At 35.2% G+C, this 21858-nt stretch overlaps 1 protein-coding gene across 5 annotated transcripts; it reads left to right on the forward strand.

Annotated features, from left to right (window-relative positions):
* Nucleotides 1-8839: 8839 nt before the first annotated feature.
* Nucleotides 8840-16924, forward strand: LOC128224083 (uncharacterized). 5 transcript variants are annotated; one of them, XM_052933736.1, is made up of 6 exons: nucleotides 8840-9104; nucleotides 10502-10692; nucleotides 11066-11245; nucleotides 13375-13476; nucleotides 14892-14967; nucleotides 16764-16908. In XM_052933736.1, the coding sequence occupies exons 1-6, from the start codon at nucleotides 9006-9008 to the stop codon at nucleotides 16803-16805; spliced, it is 690 nt and encodes a 229-aa protein (XP_052789696.1). In that variant the 5' UTR covers nucleotides 8840-9005; the 3' UTR covers nucleotides 16806-16908. The 5 variants fall into 5 exon arrangements, with proteins under 5 accessions (XP_052789696.1, XP_052789695.1, XP_052789698.1 ...); XM_052933739.1 differs by lacking the exon at nucleotides 8840-9104 and adding an exon at nucleotides 10248-10383 and having other exon boundaries at nucleotides 16764-16913; XM_052933735.1 differs by having other exon boundaries at nucleotides 8841-9104; nucleotides 14892-16923.
* Nucleotides 16925-21858: the final 4934 nt, after the last annotated feature.

The raw sequence follows: 21858 nt of genomic DNA on the forward strand, positions 1-21858 counted from the left end.
TCAGGAAATATGTTAGTAAGCGAACCTTTAGATTAGAATCAAATGTGTATTTTATAATGACGAGTGTCAGATTCATTTGATCACATGTTTTATCGAATACAAAAACAAAAACGACCCACCTGTTGTACCTGCTCTAGTGATGAGCCGAAAACCACAAAGCAATGCCATTTCCCGCGCTACATACATTGCAGAAATGTAGTACCCGGAATAATTTAAAAACACAGATACATCCGATCGTTTATTTTATGTTTTTAAGTAGAATGCTGCTTAGAATATATCGAGGAAGAATAACAACCCAAACCCTGCAATTGAAATGAATTTCCCATTCTTTGAAATCGTGACGTCATTTACGGTAAGAATGGGTTATAATTTGATATATTTTCAACCTCGTCATCGCAATTTCAATAATCCATCGCCATCTGTATCCGGGCGAACTTGTGCCGGAACGAATGAGGGCTTTCAGAGCTTTCGCATGCTTATTGTGATTCGGAGCAAAGCACAATGATAATACATACTTTGAATTCATGGCAACATTTACCACACAATGTTGAATACATCAGTTAATCAATTGGCGACATTCTATTTTACAAAGTCATGGGAAAACCACACAGAAAAAAATCCATTTTTTTAATTCAGCACAGTTGAAGTATCAATTTTCAGTTTGTAACGCACATATACTGGCTTAGGTCACAAATCCGAACACTTTTTGAGGTTTTTAAAAATTATCTTGGAGAGTTATTGTTGTAGTAGCTTCAAATTTCGTATGAAACATCTTAGGTCCATGTGAAAACAGCTGTCAAAGTACCGATTCACGATCTCATCAATTTTATGATGTAAATCGTTCATTTTATGGACAATAAATCACCCTTAAAATTATGCTATGGAGGGCACAAACACCGAACACTTGAAAAGCGAAAATACATGGTCATACAAATATAAATAAAAAGTATGCTATATTAAATAAACACTTAGCTGTAAAGTGATTTATTGTTTCCGATGTTTTTTCAAAACATTCACTTCAAATGTAAACCGTGATTTCTATTTATCTTGAATGTAGGTCAACATAACTGCAAAACCTAAAGATGCGCGTGCGCCCTCTGACGTCATTCCCCCGTGTGCTACATTTTGATCTTTAAGCGTATAAACATTGAATGGCATTTTTTTAGAAAAAAACTCAACAAAACAAGATAAAACTTCGCAAGTATGACCAAGGCAAGCCTTTGTATTGATCTAGATCATCGAATAATCGATCACGGTTAACAAACGCGTGTTTTAGCTGCTGTTCGGGATTTATGCCCTGTTCGGAAATGTACCGTCAACCAGTGTATATGCCATAAACCTCAAACATTTCAGTTAAAACAAATGGTAGTAAAAAACAAACAACATTTGAAACATAGCAACTTATTTTTACCTGTAAACATCATTGTAGTTCGTTTGGCGGGTTCCGATGCTCCGAACCAAGCGCGAGTTGAGGTTTTCTTAAACGGCCAGTGGGGCACAATTTGTGACGACAGCTTCGAGGATGCGGATGCAAATATTGTCTGTTCAATGCTGGGCTTTGGAAAGTATTAACATGCTTATTGACAATGTACAGCTTAGATTAGGACACTGTCTATATTAAATTGCATTAGTGACTCTAACAGAGGTCATGTCTGATACAAAAGCAAGCAAATTAGATTTAATTAATACCACAAAGCAACTGACAGATACTTATTTGAACGGAAATTCGTAATGAAACTACAGGGACAAGCCCAGTAGTCGGAAATTAAAAGAAACTGTTTACAAGCACACGGCAAGGGCAAACACGACATTGAACTAGATACCGAAACGTACAAACATCAAATCCTCAAATAAAATCGCAACAAACATACCACACACGCAATAAAATACTTTACCGATAAATGATGGGATTATAGCCTTTATTGTTGTATGTCTTAAAATAAATTAACAGATGTAAAATCGTATTCTAAACACGCCGTTTCCATTATTTTAACTTTCAAAATTGTCAATATTATATCTCGTCACACGCGCAGTTTTATTATTCAGTGTGTGTATACCACGTAATGAATTGCTTTATATATGCTACGTCGGAAGGCAACATTTTGCTTTAAATGAAGACTTAAAACAAAGGTACCTTTTGTTTTACTACACAATTTTAAATACAACAAAGGACAGCCTTTGCTGCTTTAAAGAGTCCCGCATTCGTCTTATTACCGGAGTTTGATAAGTTGATTAATTTCATCAAACACTCCGACAGACCTGTTTCAAAAATAATGTTTGTGAACAGAGCATTGTTGATTGTACCCACAGCGATATTGGTACAAATAATTGCGGGCACGCCGAAGATGCCGGTGTGATCTGTCAGCTGTATTGATCTATGTGAGAAACAATGATATAAAAGTCATTTTGAAAAGTTTTAAAAATTTAAGGAAAGTTATTTGGATGCCAAGAATACCAATTTACAAAATGATGATAAACCAAATCAACTAGCTTTAACAATAATTTAAATCAATACACGTTTATAATAAATTCTTAGCTTAAGATATGCCTGTAGCAGAGAGAAACTACATGTTACAATACGTCTTATATTTCTAATTTTCAAAAATGATCTTGAAAATTCATGCTATTTTGGTTAATGTATCCTGATATACCTTAATTTAATAAATACTACCAATCAATGATTTTGATATATAGCCCAATAATCTGTGTTTGTTTAAGATTACCTCCAGTCGAATACTTATAAAAGTCCGATAGCCGTGTTGACAGGAGTATAAGGCGATCAAAGGTTATAACAATTACACAAACATAACGACAAGCAATACTTCATATGTTTGAAACACATTGATTAAAAAGAGATATATGCCATGGTTGTCATTTTAAACTCTTTTGGTGGCAATATCTGAGATGTTTATTTTCCTAAGCCAAACCGATAACAATCGTTTCAAATAGTCGCATTCGTAACCGGTATTGTTTATTTAGAAGTTACACTGTGAATTAGAATATTACAATTTGTGACATTTTTGTTTTTGGTGTAATAGGGTCCTGCTTTGTTTTCCTTTCTTGCGTTGAGGCCTATTTAACAAAAACGTCATTTCGGGTCGTGCGAAAGCGCTGACCAATTAGCTGACGTTATAGAAGTCGAAGGATACTAGTGAAATGAAAATAGGGTAAAGAGTTATTTTATGTTTCATTATGTCATATTATTCTTTTAAATGTTAATCTTGTAATAATATTTTATTTAAGCTGATATACTGTTTTAACTAGTAAGGTCTGAGATAAATAGATACCGAGATATCTATCACCGACGACTGATAAAATTATCTATTTATGTATGTGACAGGAATTTAACTAAATTGATAACAATGGCTATTTAATATTTATGAAACACACTGTCATACAATTGTAATATAAGAAAATCAAATCTACATATGTATGCATTTCTCTTGGTTGCCTTTGTGATATTTATTATCTGATATTACCTCATTTATACATGTTTGTATTGGAATGAGTGAAATAAAGGAGACTTGACTTGACATATTCAATCAGGTAAAGGAAGCACGATCGAAATGTGATTTGACACTGTTGAGACGGTCTTTTTCCACTTGAACATTCAATTCCCCAACAGTGGACTTGAACCTTCCTTCTGTTTCAACACTTCAAAGAGTTATTTTATTTGACCGCGCCGTGTTTATCTAACGCTGTGTGTGGCTCTTTTTATAAAGTATTCAAGTAATAAGTGTCATGTATTTGTTTCGTCAGTGGCACTAAATATGACCTGTTTCCTCTTAGATTTGTAGTTTCGCATGCAGTTTCGCCGCCGCATACAGTGCGCCACGACGCATATAGTTCCTGCCAAGACATATGTAGCGAAAAGGCGTGCTCGATGACACACCGCATATAGTTGTGTTTTTCTTTACAGAGATGAGTTTCAAATATACGATGTCTACTTTTATATTGTAATATTTACACATCAACTACCATTCCTTAAATGAACTGCCTTGAGGCTATTGCGTTTATCAATCGATAAACGCAACATCTTCGGTTATGTTGATCGCAATTCATCGCATAACTATATACATGACAACTATTGATCTTATTATTTGTGTTCGGTCAGCAGGTCTCGTAACATATAAATCAACATTTTAGAAAATGTTAATTTATTATATTTTATAATTACGTTTTGTTGCCATAAGTGTTTTAATTTTACGTTTATAGATGATTTCAGATGGTTGATATTTTCCTGCGTTATTGTGACGTCATTTGAAAAAATGTTTCCGGTTTTAATCGGGTTGTTTTATTTACGGAATGGGTAAGAGAGGATTACTGAAAGGAATTCTGAAATGAAATAAAGATATTTTTTAACATTTTTGAATGAAAAAAATGAACTATTGGTGTAAATATAATAAATAATTGCGGAATTGATGTCATTATCGGGGATATGAACGCAATTGGGATGGTCAAAGTACGCGTGGAGACCTTTGGACTTCACACATTTTGACCTGCCCAATCGCGTTCATATCCCGATAATGACATCAACCCCGCAATTCATTCTTTAATTAAAAATCGATATCGTTGAACTATTAACTGGCGTCATTATGAGAAAAGAACGATAACTCTTCAAAAATTACCTTTTTATGAATCGATTAGAGTAACCGAAACCTTTAGTGATAGCAGAGTCCAATGCTATATGAACGTTGTACAAGTAACATAAACTCTGGTACGTTTTAGACTATTCGTTTTGATGACGACGAAAAGGACTTGGGTTAAAACACGATTTTTTCTTAAAAATGATGATGAAGACGACGACAACGACGACGACGATAACTACCATTACGATGACGATGACGGTGACGTTGACGGTGACTGTGGTGATAGTCACAACGACGAAAAATGACCCCGAGTAAAATAATTAAAGTCGGGTAATGATCTGCTTATAGTAAATCATTCAATTAAACCAAACATTCATTTCAATAAAAAAAATGCCAAATAAACTATTTGTATATGTATATGCGGCATGAAATCACGCGCCCACCGAGTACATTTTTCGTTAATCATATCTATAGGTCGCCATAAACTACAGTGGGTCAAAGGGAGCTGGCTGCTTAGTCGTCTATGGTAGTCAATTTTGAGAGTTATCTTTCATTTTTTAATTTATTTTTGTGCAGGAAAACAGGAAATGCTCTTCAGTGTAAACAATAATTGTCCCCAACAAAACTGTCTGCGCCACAAAGAGTGGACAGAGGTAGAAGAACTCCCTTAACGGAAATGACCGGACTAGTGAATGAAACTTGTCTAAACATATTTCTTCTAGAACTATTAAACGTCAATTGAGGTTTCATGGGTTTACAAGGAGAAAAGTAAGGAAGGCCTAAACTATCAACACCATTTACTGGAAAAGGCGTGTTTCTTGGTGTAAAACAAGCTTCCAGAATGCCAAGGTCAGCGGGGTTGCAGATGTGTGTCAGGGGGTCATGTTTGGGTTTCTTTGTCTGACTAAATTTGTGGGAACTTTTGATGCTCTTGGTGGAAATATAGACTAAGAGAAGTAATTGGACTGCCAAAACATCTTTGGCCTGTTTTTGCCAAGAACTTTCCAGAAGGTGATATTTTAAGTGGATAATGCCCCAGTGTACACATCAAGGGAGACCACTCAGTGGAAATATGAGAAGAGCTTTTCCTGTATATCTTGGCCTTGATATCAATATCATTGAAAATAATTCGACAATTCAATGTAGTCAGTAAAGGCCATCTTACCAAATATTATCCAGTTGTCAATAGTTTGGTCAAAGAAAATGTTTATGCAGTTTAGTGTTACAAAACAGGTGCTTTTTGCAGCAATTTCGATGACTTACTTATGACTAACTACTGTATATGCGTTATATTACCCTGCATACAGTTTACCGACGGCATGTGTATACGGTGAAGAACTGTACGCGGGTCTACAATGCCCATCCTCACTTCTTTTCAAGATGCTCTAAACTGATGGGAAAGCAAATTATAAAACGGCGTGTTTGACCTTCCTTCTTCAAAACTGTATCAGATAAACCAGACCAGACCATCTTTGCCATAACGTCTGCCTGAGTAGTCTATGGTTCATGCAGTTAAGTACGTTGTAACAAAGAAATAGGTCGTATTTCGTTATCTTTTGTTCGGCGTTCTTTCTTTTTGCCATGAATTGCAATTTGAAGTAAAGTTCTATTATGATATGGTAATGTGGTATTGAAACATTATGGAAATTATGTCTCGTATTTCAATCCTGTACAACAATTTTGCAATTATATTTTTCAGAACTTGCGTAGTTACATGTTTCATATCGATTTTATTTTATTTTGATATAATTGATAAATGCTTATTTTGCTGAGTGCCCCAGGTGTCCGAAACCCAAATAAAGGAATGAAAATGCACAAAAATGTTTTTTTGTGATATCGCATTCTACAACATGTGTCGAAATCCTTAGAAAAAATATCCAGGAAAAAATGATGTGGCGCGATTTGTTTTAAATTGGTATAAAACAGTAAATGTCACTGCGAATTTTCGAATTTCGTTTATGGTGCAAACAGTGTTTAAATGTAGCAGTAATTACTTTGTGTTTATAATTATTTTGATGTCATAAAATGTTATAAAATATTATTATCTGTAACTTTAAGCTCGATTTGTGTCAGCAGAATGTAGCAGTTCGTTTTTCTTGGTTTAGGGCAAAACCCTTTAAACTCACTCGATATTGGACAGTGACACTTTCGTTTTTGGTCTAAAAAATATCTAGATATGTTTTAACAATGAACACCAGTGGCACACATACAATCAGATTCGAAACCATGTTACCCATCTTGTAAGAATTGCCCAACAATCGCATTTTGAAAAACTGGCCTCTAATATTCTGGGCAGTCAATCCCTATTTAAGATTTTAGGACAACTATTATGACTTTTTCTTACCAAAATATGTATCTAAAGACCCCCTCCTCTCATCTACATTGACACTGTCTATGGATCAATGATAAGGCAAACCTTCTAAATAGCTTCTTCTAATCTCAGACCCATCTGAATGTACCGGACATACCTCTTCCCAAATTCTGGCAAGTCTGATGCTCCGTCATAACAGGACATTGATATATCCCGCCAAGATGTTCTCGTCTCCATAAACATCATGAAAACCGAAAATCGCAGCCGCCTATTTGGGACCTCTCTTATTACTCTCTTCGCTCCGGTAAAGTACCAACACAATGGAAAGTTGCTCATGTCTGCGCTATATATGACAAGTCTGATCCCCAAGACGTTGGTAATTACCGTCCTATATGTTTATTGAGTGTTATCAGCATTGTTTTAGTTTTTTTGCATAACTATATGTTCAACTTCTTACACCATAACGATTTCCTTACTCCCTTTTAGTCAGGCTTTATTCCACAGGATTCCACTGTCAATCTGCTTGTATCAATTTATCATTCGTTTGGTCTTGCTTTAGATCAGGGAAAAGAAGTAAGAGCAATAATACTGTTTTCTCTGATATCTCGAAAGCCTTTGATCGAGTGTGGCACGATGGTCTTCTTTTCAAAATTCGAGAGGGTGGCATTTCCGGATCCTTATTGCTATGTTTACTGGTTATCTCAGTGAAAGAAAGCAGTGCGTTGTTCTTTCTGGAAGTCCGACAGCGTTTCAATATCTGGTGTGGTCCCCCAGGGCTCAATTCTAGGGCCCTTACTTTTCCTTGTATGATTCAGTGATATTGTTAGTGCAATCCAATCACTCATTGGTCTTTTTACGGATGATACTTCCTTATGTGTTGTTGTAGATGAACCCTGCCGCGCAGCTCAAAGGTGAAATGGAAAAAAATCACACGTAATAGAAAAGTTAATGATGTGTTGCTACACGCACTTACGCTTCAATCTCCCAATAATCAGATGGGGCTCGGCTTTTTTCCATAACGGAATAAACAAACATAAGAGCAATAGTAACGAAATGGAAGTGAAAACAAATGTATCGTACGTAGCATTGGGTTTCAGATGTCTCTTGTTAAATATATAGGCAAATAATTGTTAAAACTATATATAATAAGACCGTCGAAGTATAGTCATCAGGACTTAATGTTTCAATTTTGCTGCATTTGCACGTCCTTACAAAACACTCTTCTAAACAACAATCAACTTTTTGTGCAAGGGGTATATGTAATGAGTGCGCACTCCTCCTAACGTTTTTACATGATGAACCATCTAAGCGCCGCAGACGACGAGGCTTGAATTTGTTTTAACGCCGTTCGTAATGGAACAATTGGTATGTTTATATTAAATAACATGATGGTCAGTCTAGATCTTCAATCTGTATTGTACTTGCAAGATTTGCTGAGAGAGAGAGAGAGAGAGAGAGAGAGAGAGAGAGAGAGAGAGAGAGAGAGAGAGAGAGAGAGAGAGAGAGAGATATCATACATGCATGCTGATAAGTTTTGTATATTTCTGAGAGTCTTCTCAAGTACGATGCAGTACTATGTGACAGTATCATGTAAACTGGTCAAAACCGTACTGGTTGTGTGTGGCAGTATGAAATTGCCCATGATGGGTATGAGAATTGGCAGGTCACGAGAGGTATCATAAAAAAAATTACTCCATGGCACGATAAAATGACAAGCTTATGTGTACATCGAATACCTTTATTATGCGAAAAAACATTCGAGTTTACATACAATACCATGGGTTATACTATCCCTCTTTCGTCGTATAGCATGTGTACAATGTATTGCGAAATATAATACAACACTGAACGAAATCATCGTAAAACTATTTACATCCTACAAAGTACTTAAACGCATTAATCATGAGCTATATATGGATCAAGGATATCCTGGTTTATCTGATAAAGTAAACGACGAAGACCATTAAACGTTCTACCGCCTCGATTGGTGGGCTCAGATAATATCACCATGGAAAGTAGAATACACTGCTATAAACCAATGGAAATGAACTTCCACAAACGGATATGTGTCACTGAAAATATTTGAGGACGAACACTTTACTTTAATGCATATTCAAGTGTTAATACAGTATTCAATACATCTTCTTTTTAACCATTGCATGAGTAATGCAATCAATAATGGATTTGAATATACTTTTGTGAAGGTGCATATTTTTGCCGTAGTATGGAAGCGTATGAATGTCACTCGACTAATTACATTCTGTTTGGAACTCGAGTTCAATATATAAAAAAGTGCTATAGCTCAAGATTTATTGTGCACTGTTTTTGTGTACTTTAATTTGTGCACAAATTAAACACGGTTGTGTTACGGATTTTCAACACCATTCATGACGAGATTAATAGTGTACACATTACTTCTTAGCAGAAAACACGTTTTGGTCTTATATGTGCTACTTTAAAAAGAAAGTTTTCATGAATGGTGTTTAAACAAACTCATTGTTAGAGACAATTTAACTGAAATGGGATCATTTATAAGAGATAATTGAAATTAGCATATCTTTTATATGTCATAACAATATCCTAAGTGGACTTTGAACTATTTTAGTATACCTTTGTCTTTAAGATGCACTGTTACTCCCAAATAAGCAGTACCACAATTAATACTTCTTGTATACCGAACACGATGAATATATATCGAAAACAATTGTTCACATGAAAGAAACCGTGTTTAATTAAAGAGAAAGGTGCAGAAAATACGGTATTTCTACCTTCTGAGAAGACAGTTGATCACGGTTAATCTTTTAGTACCTACAAGTCCTTTAATATGTGTGCGTTTAGCTATTAAATACACGGTTTCAATCTTGTTATCAGTAATTATTATTTTCCATATCATGTATGCATTATTCAGTAAGAAGTTAAAGGGCTATCTTTCAAATTTATGTTTGTTATAAATGTGTACACTTTAAGCAGTGTACGTTTCCGTACAAGAATTAACAGATTGCAAACAATAATCGACTTGATGCACGTTGCTTTGTTGCACATGCACATTATTTATATAACGTTATTTGTTTATAGTTCGCCGACAATATACAACGCAATTTAAGAATATCCACTTAATGCTTCCATAGTCTTTATATAAAACCAATCTCATTACAATCCGATCACTCACACACGCTTCACGACGTTACGCTATTACAAAGTAATGAAATGAAGTGAACGTCACGATATGATTTTAATGAGATTGATATGAAACAAGCTCACACGGATGGTCTAATCATATCACACATTTGTACATAAATATAAACCAGTAATTCCCCGTTTTTGACACAACTATTTTGCGGCGGCTATATATAAATTTCAATAAGATGAAATCAATTAATATAACCAGCCTATATGGTGAATGAAACCATTGGAGTATGACCAAGCTTAATCCTACTTTCAAATATTAAGCATAATATAACGATTTTTGTGACTCGAAAAATGGTATGTGCATTAAGGTTGTGTTATTATAGTCAGGATAAATAGGTTTTGCTATTCGTTGTGATGGTAACTCTGTTCAAATGTATAAATCATTGCCGTAATTATCTGTTGTATTTTTAAGGCCTCAATGACACTGGTGATTGTATGGGGTTTGTCGATCGCTACTTCGGTTGTCTTCGCACAAGAGGGAATCTGCAAATTACAAGAATATCCGCGCCCCGCAGACTACACAGGAGACAAATATGAAACTGAAGTTTTCCAAACAAACAACAACATCACTTTTTGCGACCAACAAGCCTGTCGTGGTATAAGGTATGTTTAATTATGACTCATATTATATTTCAAAACTATGAGAACAACTATTGTGTTTGAAAGTTTGCCATTATTAGTAAGGAATAGCTCATTTTTGAGACTGAATTTTACTTGAAATGTTGGCTAAGATAATATCGATGGAGATTGGTCATTTGTGTTGTATCTCAAAATGTATGACGGTAATATCGTTTCACCAAATGAATATTCCTCCCTACATTAAAGTTGATTTAAATGCAAGTAAGGCGGTGTATTATGAGGTATAAAATAAATTAAATTTGTAAGCATTACATGTGTATGCATCACATTCACATTTTGAAACATCTGGAGAGAAATAGTTTGATGTGAACTCCAACTGTATTAATTTCTCCATCAGCAATGAAGAGCTAAACGCATGCAATGACGGTTCCTTCCCGAGTTTTGACGAGTACCTTCGCCTTCTAAAGTATACATTAAAGTCAAAGTCGGACTGTAAACTTACCGGTGATCCGGATGCCTGCCAGGCTGTTGACGCAAACGGAAATCCAGCTCATGATGGGGACAAATGCTGCAGAACGTAAGTCACACTCCACACTCACATGACGTCATTCATTTTTTTTTCTTTCTTTTGCAATAAATATTTAAGGTTTAATATTGTAAAAAAGGTAACTTGATAAATCTCAACTAACTCTTTGCATTAATAAGTGTAAACAACGTCTTTAAAACAAACCTGTATTGCAGAAATCCAGCTATTACGTACGACAGAGATTATATCTGCTCATGAAGGGAGATCACTGTGTTTGAGATTCATTTTTGGTATATAGGTCAACATGAGCCCTTTTGCGCGTTTTTTGTCGTTCAAATCACCATTCCAGCAGAACCGGTTTTGTTTAACCACAATGTCTATTAATATTTGTTATTTACTTCCATATATGTACGTCAACACAGCGTATACGAAACGTTTTGAAGGTATAGCTTGTGTTTTCTTCTTGTGAATACAGGTAAACTATGACGTTTAGAAATATGAGTATTTAAAGATATACTCTTACTCCCAAATAAGGTTTTCCACAATTAATACAATTGGTTTAATATACCAAAAAAGGTAAATACATGTCGAAAACAATGGTTCTTATGAAGGAAACAGAGCTTAATTTGAAAGAAAGGTGCAGAAAACACGGTATTTATGAGAATTAAAAAGATCACAGTAAATATTTTAGCACACACCAATCATTTAATATTTTTGCGTTTTAAGCTTTTATAGACACGGTTACAATCTTGTAATCAGTAATTTATATTTTCCATAAATGCATTATTTAGTAAGTAGTTTAATTTTTATCACTCAAAATCTATGTTTGTTATACGTGTGAATGTATTGATTTTTAATAAGAGTGTCACTTTAAATATTTGGCTACTGAGCCTTGTCCTTATACTTTATTTTGTAGAATTTAAATAATTTGAACAACTTTTGAAAAGGTCATCAATATGAAAGCTGTTAAAGAGTTATTTTAATGTGTATTGTTGTCATGCCTTATATGTGCATATGCTCAGGGCTGTATACGTCCATCGGGTACACACGCAGGGCTGTATACGTCAATCGGGTACACACGCAGGGCTGTATACGTCCCTCGGGTACACACGCATGGCTGTATACGCCCCTCGGGTACACACGCATGACTGTATACGTTCATTGGGTACACACACACTGCTGTGTACGTCCATCGGGTACACACGCAGGGCTGTATACGTCCATCGGGTACACACGCAGGGCTGTATACGTCCCTCGGGTACACACGTATGGCTGTATACGTCCCTCGGATACACACGCATGACTGTTTATGTCCATCGGGTACACAAGCAGGGGTGTATACGTCCCTCGGGTACAAACGCAGGGCTGTATACGTCCCTCGGGTACACACCCATGACTGTATACGTCTCTCGGGGACACACACAGGGATGTATACGTCCCTCGGGTACACACGCATGCCTGTATACGTCCCTCGGGTACACACGAAGGATTGTATATGTCCCTCGGGTACACACACAGGGCTGTATACGTCCCTTGGGAACACACGCAGGGGTGTTTACGTCCCTCGGGTACACACGCAGGGCCGTCTAAGTCCCTTGGGTTAATGTGATGTGCTGTATCTGTACTATTTCAATGATGTTGAACCGTAAACATGTTGTGTTATAACGCAACTTTGATATTATTGGCTAAAATAATCATCATATAAATTATAAGTTTTAACCACCTATGAAATACCAAAATTGATCTACGGTGTTCGCCGCTCGATTTTACCATTCTATTTTAAATCTTTCATAGATGACACAGTACTTTTTAAGTAAAAAACACACTATATCTTTTCTATCGAATATGTTAAAAAACAGCATTTGTCACGAATTTTTGTGACAGCCTCCATGTATTGTTAATGTCTATACGTTTTTTTTTTGTCTTACCTGTATTCATACATTTGGAAACAATACGACAATGACCTATTTGGTCAAATAATGTTTGTAAGTTATCAATTTTAGACAAAATCAAAAAATGAGAAAGAGAAATAAATCCAACAGGTCTTAAAAGCCATCAATTGTGCCTTTTCGGAAAAATCACAAATGGACATCGTATGTTTCGTACCTTTTGGTAGACATGATCAAGTAGTTTCTTTTTTATTACTTTGTTTCGGCTAATTTTCATATTCATTTGAACAGGTACTTTGGCGTCGTTCCTCCCGGTTCTACAAACCGTTTTCGTCGAAATGCGCTTGGAAACTGGTGTTTTATCACACAGACGTTTTCTATTGGAGAATGTAGGTATGTATACATAAAGTTGCTTCATATTCAGAGAGTCCGAAAGTTCTGTTTATATAAGTTTACAATAAGTATGTTACTTTTTATTTACAAGAATACGTATGTTTCGATTATTGTAACAACAATGGTACCTAAGTGTATTATACGATATCAGCTCGTGCGCGATTGGCCTAAGTTGTCCATAATAGGCGAATGCAAACGAACGCGCAATTGTTACAAAATAGGAACAAGCACAAACATATCATGTGTAACATTAGAGTGTTCAATGACTAGTTTCACTTCATATGATAACATGTGTAGGCGCGGATTTAGTGTTAACACTTTATGTGAATATTAACATCAGTATGTAGGCATCACTATAGAAAGTGTTTTGTTTCGTGTATAGGCTCGTCATAATAAAAGCAAAACTCTTTTTGACAGCACTCACCTATGTGTGCAAGGGATGTCACACTAGTTAATGTAATAATAGATTTGCCCTTAGTGATCGGAGACGAGTCTGACTTTTGCATTTCCAAAAAAAAATCACATTATAACTAACATGATGATCTGTCTAGAGCTTTAACGGTATTACTTTCATTGCTAGCTGATAGAAAGATGACTAGAACCAAATTGCAAAAAGGTTGTTATGCTTCGCGTTTTGCATGTCGCAGATATCCGCTGGTTGCTTTCCGAACAAGAACACGATCCAAAGACTTCACATAGCGTTACATTGTTATTCTGTTTGTCTTTTTGTGACAATTAAAAAGTATGAATAAAACATATTCAAAACCATGAATGCTGAAACCATCAATTATTTTTGTCAAACACGATACATTAAAACTGTTGTGGCAAATCTGTAGTTATATATTACATTTGCGAATTCTATAAAACTGGTTTATTTTTTGGTTTGGTCAAAGATAGCCAAAATGTTGACTGATGATCAATATGTATCCAAAAGTTAATTTTTACCAAACAAATACTTTGAATGTGCAAACTAGGCAGACCTGGACCAATTGAATATAATTTGGTAAATTATCAGCAGATTATCGTTTTGATAATTAGCATATGCATGGAAGTCACTTGGTCAACAATCATTATTGGATAAATATTGACCAATAAATAAATATTTTGATTAACGTGAATCGAACAAAAGAAAAGACCGGTTTATTCATTTGGCTGCTTACGGACACCTTACCCAAGTTGTTCAGAATTGGCTGCTGAACGCAAACCATTAAGTCTACAAGAAGGGCATTAATGTAAACATCAAATTTAATCTTTTGACTCATAGCCGTTATATGACTGGTGTTTAAAAACAAAAGATGTACATTTGTTTAACGGAAACACTACTATCGGGACCTACTTTGTTTCGTTTACATGAATAGCAGAATTACAAACTGGAAAAATAATAAATGGAAGCTTATAAATTTAATATATTTCAGAGATTCATCTCAAGGACGATGCAGAGTTTGCCAAAACCAGACATCACTACAATACTTGGACGCTTATTGTGGAAATGTAACCTCATCATTCTTCTTTTTTGAAATTAATACATACTGCTCTTGTCAAAAAACGGATAAAGAATTATTGAACGGCGAAAATTATTTTGGACCCCAATAATATGGCAGTTATGACTATTACCATTGCTTGTGTTAGTATTCTAAGTAGCCTGATTTGAACGTTATACTTGGCTTTGTCATGTGCCATCTGTATGGCCACACGCATTATATGCATACAAATAATGAATGTAAACATTGCATATTGACATACAAAAAAAGTAAATAAATAAGAAAAATAATGTAGTATAATAATATAAATATTATTGTTTTTTATCTACTGATGAAGTGTTTATGATATTTTATATAATTCGATAAACAGTTAAAGATCTTTACACATTCTTAGAAAGCCGACCAAGTATTGGCGCAATATAAGATGTTTGTTTATGCGTTACATAATTGATCAATTATCGTTTCTATGTTTAAGAGATTCTTATATGATAGTATATAAATATCATATGGCAGCATGTTTGACATTGATATTGTTAACCGAGAGCAGACGCCGAGGGTGACATTCTGATTTGAGGGTTGACAATATAAATGTCACACATACTGCCAGATGATATTTATTTTATTATTATACCGAACAAAATAAACAACAAACAATGATTAAAATGTTTTTAATTCATTTAATTCAACAAGTTTAACAAGGTAAACAAAATATAACATATAAAAATAATTATATCTAGAACAAAATTCCACTGTTTACTTGCTGACAGTTCTTATTGTCTGAGATTTAGCGTAGATATTGAATAGTGACGTCACTGCTGTATGTGTATAGGAGGCATCACGTCATGATATAGCTGAAATATTGAACCAGTTATTTGCCCTTATATGACATTCGTTATATCACTGCGGTCACATGACATGACAGTGAATTTTCGCTTGGTCAAGTGTCTAAAAGATTGAAAATGTTTCTGATAATCAAAATATCTCTTTTTCGGGTAATGGGATTTTACCATTGTAGACAAAAGTAAGGTATAATAATGCTTTATGCTTTTAGTACATACAGTATTTTTATTTTTAGATTACGTAGTTTTATAAAGAAGTGATATTCATATTCTCAATACCGAGAATAACAAAAACTACAATAACGTATATTTCTAGTAATATTATTAGATGCATATATACCATTCTGGATTTTTATATTATGATACTGTTAATCTAGTAACGTAACATCATCAGTCAGTTTGTAGAACATCCAAGTATGGTTCATACCTTTTGAACTATTTTGTAGAAAATGTATAGTAACTGTTGTGTTATTAGAAATCGCCACAGTGTGAATGCGGGTTTGTAGGACCACACTTCATTGTCTCAAAGTCAAATACCATGTCTTGTAAAGATTCAGTATTAAGCAAGCATCACACATATCTGTATATACATGTTTAGCGCTTTAAAAAGTTTTCGTAACAATATTTTAACAAAGTAAGAGCAGAAGGCATGTACTTTCAAATTCAGATATGCTACAATAATAGGATTTGTTTTTAGTGTCCACTTAGTTGGCACCTTTTACACAACAATAAAATGTGCCCTTTTGTGATTTCTTCTATTGTAGAATGATTTAAAGTAGCAGGAACTTTTTTTAAACCGTTTGAGAAACATTTAAACATTGCCATGCTTCAATTTTGCTTGTTTGGGTGAAGCTCATGTTTCTTGTATAATTGTTTGTATTTGAACAAAGAATTAAGGAGCATAAGCTTCACCCAACAAGCCAAAATTGAAGCAAGTAATTTGAAATATAACTTTTTCTGCTTTCAGGGACTGAATCTCCTAAATAAAGTGTATTTCAGGGGTAGATGAATGAGTTATTGGACAATAGGGTCACACATCGAACAAAATTTATTTCGTGTTGAATAAGAAAATAGTTATGGATTCAATAATAAAACTTCATCAATTGTTCGAAATAGAGCTTTGTTGTCAATATGTATTGAAACTTATCACAGAAAATGATCGATTTTGCCGTAAAGCGTTAGGTAAGCTTTTACCATTTTAATTATTTAAGGCATGGGCTTCCGCAATTCTGTAAGAACGAATATCTGTTAGTTGCTTTTCGGTGTTTATTCATGAAAAGTAGGTAAAATAGCAGACTCATCGTCTCGAACTCAGTGTCCAGACTAAGATTTGAGACCATTCAGTATCACAGACAAGGACATTTATCGTTAAGCTAGATTTGAACCTTAATTTTTATTGAGAATATAACACTGCTGCAGCCGGCTGATTGGTCATTATAAACGTTGCATCACTTAAAAAAACTGACCAGTTTCAATAAAAGTTAATTAAATTGATGGAACGTCGTTAAATGTATCTTTGTCTTGGTCCTTGTGTACTTAAATGAAAGTCTGGTAAATTGTAGGATACTGTGCATGTTCCTGTAGCTTCCATTGTTTTTATTATACTACTATTTTAAAGAGACTCGTTTCGGCTGTATTCCCCTCCTTCTAATTCAGTTCCAAACAATCATGTAGTTTCGGTTGTAGTCCCTCCGTTTCAGTGAGTACTAAATAGTCATTCATTTACAGCTGTTACCCCACCCCCTGCATGATTACCAAATTGAATTCTGGCTATTAAAACTCCTTGAGTTAGTTTACATTATACATATTTCTTTAAGCTCGATTATGACAGAGGCTGAAGCTTATAGAACACTCTCGAGTCCGCTGGCAGAAACCAGTACTGGTGTCCATTTTGAGAGGCCGTGATAAAGAAGCTCTGGTGGAAACCTCTTGGGTGTGAGGCGTACTTGTATACAACTAGACCACTCTCATCCTAAATACATAAAACATTGATTTTTGGCAATAACCCTCTCCTTGCGTTTATGTTCGGCTATGCCAACTTTTTACCTAAAATACATTGCTTTCCGGTTTTTACCCTCTTCTTAAGTTCATGTTCGGCATTCAATTATAGCTTTGACCCCTCCTCCTCCTCTTTGAATATGACATTTTCATTTTCGGCTGAAATTTCCTCATTCTACTTGAGTACCAAATAGTCATTCATTTACGACTGTAACATCCTCCTCCTCATTGAATACCAAGTATTCATTCGTTTTCGGCTTTAACCTCCGCCGCTTCCCTCAGTACTAAATAGTTATTCGTGTTTGGATGTTACCCCTAATTCCTCCTTGAGTACCAAAAGCATTTTTCTGCTGCATCCCCCTAATCATAGAGAATCCTATAGCCATTCATTTTCGGCTGTGACCCTCCTCCCTTTCTTCTCTCTGCGTACCAAATAAACAAAATAATCATTTATTTTCGGCTCTGACCCCTGACACCCCCCCCTTTTGTGTCTACAATACGCATGCATAAATAACTAGAAATGTGTCCATAGGACACGGATGCCCCCACTTCGATTTTTTGTCACAGAAAATAAGCCATAATGATTAATCAGGATAAATGATTAAAGCGATTTCCATGGCTATCGAACTTGATCAAGATATTATGGTCACAAACATGTGTTAAAAGTTTGGTGAGGATTGGACAAACAGTTTTCAAGAATTAGATCGGAAACAATCTTCGGGACGTATTTTTCAAGTCTTTTTTTGCAAATAAAGGGCCGTAACTCCTAAATGACAAAAGCGATTTCCATGGCTATCGAACTTGATCAAGATATTATGGTCACAATCATGTATGTAAAGTTTGGTGAGGATTGGACACATACTTTTCAAGAATTAGATTGGAAACATATATTTTTGAAGTATTTTTGGCAAAAAAGGGCCGTAACTCCTAAATGACTAAAGCGATTTCCATGACTATCGAACTTGATCAAGATATTATGGTCACAAACATGTGTTTAAAGTTTGATGAGGATTGGACAAACGGTTTTCAAGAATTAGATCGGAAACAATCTTCGGGACGTACGTACGTACAGACAGACAGACAGACAGACAGACGTACGTACGGACAAGGGCAACCCTATATGCCGCCACTTTGTGGGGGCATAAAAATTAACTACCTCTTACCCTTGCGTACTAAATAGTCATTCATTTTCTAATTGAAACCATACAATACCTCTGATTTAAATGTATTTTTTAATCTGTGAATCGTTGGAATTTTGTAACTGTTTATATTCTTTACTTACGCAACCAATCCTTCTGCAACTCTATAATGCCGTCTCCGAACATCCCCATTCAAGTCTTCAGTGAGGGCCAAAAGTCATGCCTTGTCGACTCAAGACTTGTCGACTCAAGATTTGCCGTAACTTGCGTTCAAAGCCGAAAATCACACAATGTCATACATTTGCATTCATGTCGTAACGGTTTTTGAGTTAACCGTTATGCATCAATATACATAGAGTAAATATTCAAGAACTGCAACTCTAATCGATTAAAAAATGACCGGTTTCATGTTTGAAAAAAATATATAGCAGATTCTCCTTTTAATTCTACGTTAAGACCAAGTCTTTTACTCTTGAATATCCTTTTCACAAAACCGGATTGGTTGGACATTTCCATAGTTGTTTGTAAGTCAACATTCAGTAGGGAAAGCAGAATCATAGATATTTCGTGAGATTTGTGTGATTGGTCGGAATGAATAAACGAATAATATAAAACAAACTTTTACTAAGGAAAATTACTATAAATTAACCTCCACCTCGGCTAGAACGAAATAATATAAAAATGATGCTAATGTGTGCTGGCTGGCTTTAGGATTCAACTTAGGCCATGATAAAGGTATGTACATGTATGTAAACATATAAATATATGTAAACATATAAATATATGTGAAATGTATATGATACAGTTGTGTAACTGATAATAAATTGCTATATGCGTGAGGCAGTATAAGTATTTCGGGTTAATGCGCAGGGCTGTATACGTCCTCGGGTAATTGCGTAGGTCTGTATACGACCCTCAGATGAATGCACAGGTCTGAATACAGAGCTGTATCCACCCCTAGGTAAAAGCAAAATGGTGTATAAGTCCCTGAGGTAAATGCGCAGGGTTGAATACGTATTTTGGGTAAATGCGCAGAGATGTGTACGTCGCTCGGTAAAAAAGATAAGGCTGTATAAAATATCATGTACCTGCGCAAGGCTGTTTATGTCCCTCGCGTATTTACGCAGGGCTGTATTCGTCTCTTGGGTACGAACGCAGGGCTGTAGAAGTCCCTAAGGTGAATGCGTAGGGCTGTTTTTTGTCCCTCGCGTACATGCACAGGACTGATTACGTCCCTCGTGTACAGGCACATGATGATATACGTCACTCGATTGCGGGCGGATGGCCCACGGGTAAATGCGTATGGCTGTATACGTCCCTCGGTATATGTGCAGGGCTGAATACATTTATCGGTTAAATACGCAGGGCTGAATGCGTCCCTGGGTAAAGTATGCTGTGCTGTATCTGTACCTTTTCGCTGTTTTCTTCTCTTAATGATGATTAACTTATATTTATGTACTAATCTCTAATAGTATTGACCGAAATATTTGTCATATTTCCTATAATTTTATAAAAAACTTTTGAAACGACATATTGATCGTCGGTGTACGCCACTCGATTTTACCTTTGCATATTGAATTGTTCATAGATGGCAAAATAAAAGTCATTATTTTAGATAAAGAAACTCTACGTATCTTTTCTATCGAATATGAAAAGCAATAGCATTTTGCACGGACTTTTGTTACAATCCCCAAGTATTAGTAAATGTCTTTACGTGTTGTTTTTTCTAGCATATATGTATACATTCGCAGAATACAAAATATTAAATTGGGCTAAATAATGTTTGTAAATTTGCAAATGTACACAATTTCAAAAAAATAATGATATAGTGAAATAAATCAAACATATCAAAAAAGTGATCAATTGTGCCTTTCCACAAAATTCACAAATGGCCATTTATGTTTCGCAACATTCGGTAGTCATCTTGAAGTAGTTGCATTGTTTTGATTACTTTGTTTCAGCTATTTTCTTATACAATGTGTCTTTATTTGAACAGTTACTTCGTTCATTCCGAGTCTACAGACCGTTTTTGTCGAAATGCGCTTGGGAACTGGTGTTTTATCACTCAGGCGTATTCCATTGGAGGTAAGTTTACATGAGTTCGCTTTTGATATAGGCTGCCCGAAAGCTCCATTCATATAAGTGTACATTAAGTATGTTACATATTATTTACAAGAATACATATAGTTTTATTATAGAATAACAGCAATGGTACCTGTTAGAGTATTATGCGATATGAAATCGTGCATGATCGGCATTAGTTATCCATAATATGCGAAAGCAAAATACGCGAAATATTTTAACAAAATAGAAGCGAACACATACAAATCATGTCTAGTGACATATTTCTAGTTTGACTGCAAATAATGGCATGAGTAGGCGCGGATTTAATGAAAACACTTGATGTGAATATAACCATCGGTGTAAAGACATCACTACTAAATGAGGTCGTTTTTGTGTATAAGCTCGTTAAAAATTACTCTTCATTATATAATACCAGTACCAATCTATATCTGCACGGGTTTATGTTATATTAGTTTCGAAGACGCACAGGAGACGACTGGACTTGCGACTGTTTTTGTACCATATGACGTTTGTGGTTTGGCATGGATGAAACATTCGGTAAAATGCTCGTTTTGACCTTAGCGATCTGAGTCGACATGAACAGGTCGATTTTTCAATGATCTGTTCAAGATGATTAACAAACTCTGACTTAATTATTTTAACGTAACAAATGTATTTCCAAAAAAAAATATGATCAGTCTTTAACTCGACATTATGTTCTGTCTAGAGCTTTATCAGTAATACTTTCATTGTTTGCTGATAAAAAGATAAGAAGCGGCAATCGCCCATCGTAACTTGTCGATTATAATATTGATGTGAGTTTTTACCCAAAATATCCGTCAATCGCCAATATTGGCATAT

The sequence above is a fragment of the Mya arenaria genome, chromosome 17, assembly GCF_026914265.1.
Source record: "Mya arenaria isolate MELC-2E11 chromosome 17, ASM2691426v1".
Taxonomy (NCBI): domain Eukaryota; kingdom Metazoa; phylum Mollusca; class Bivalvia; order Myida; family Myidae; genus Mya; species Mya arenaria.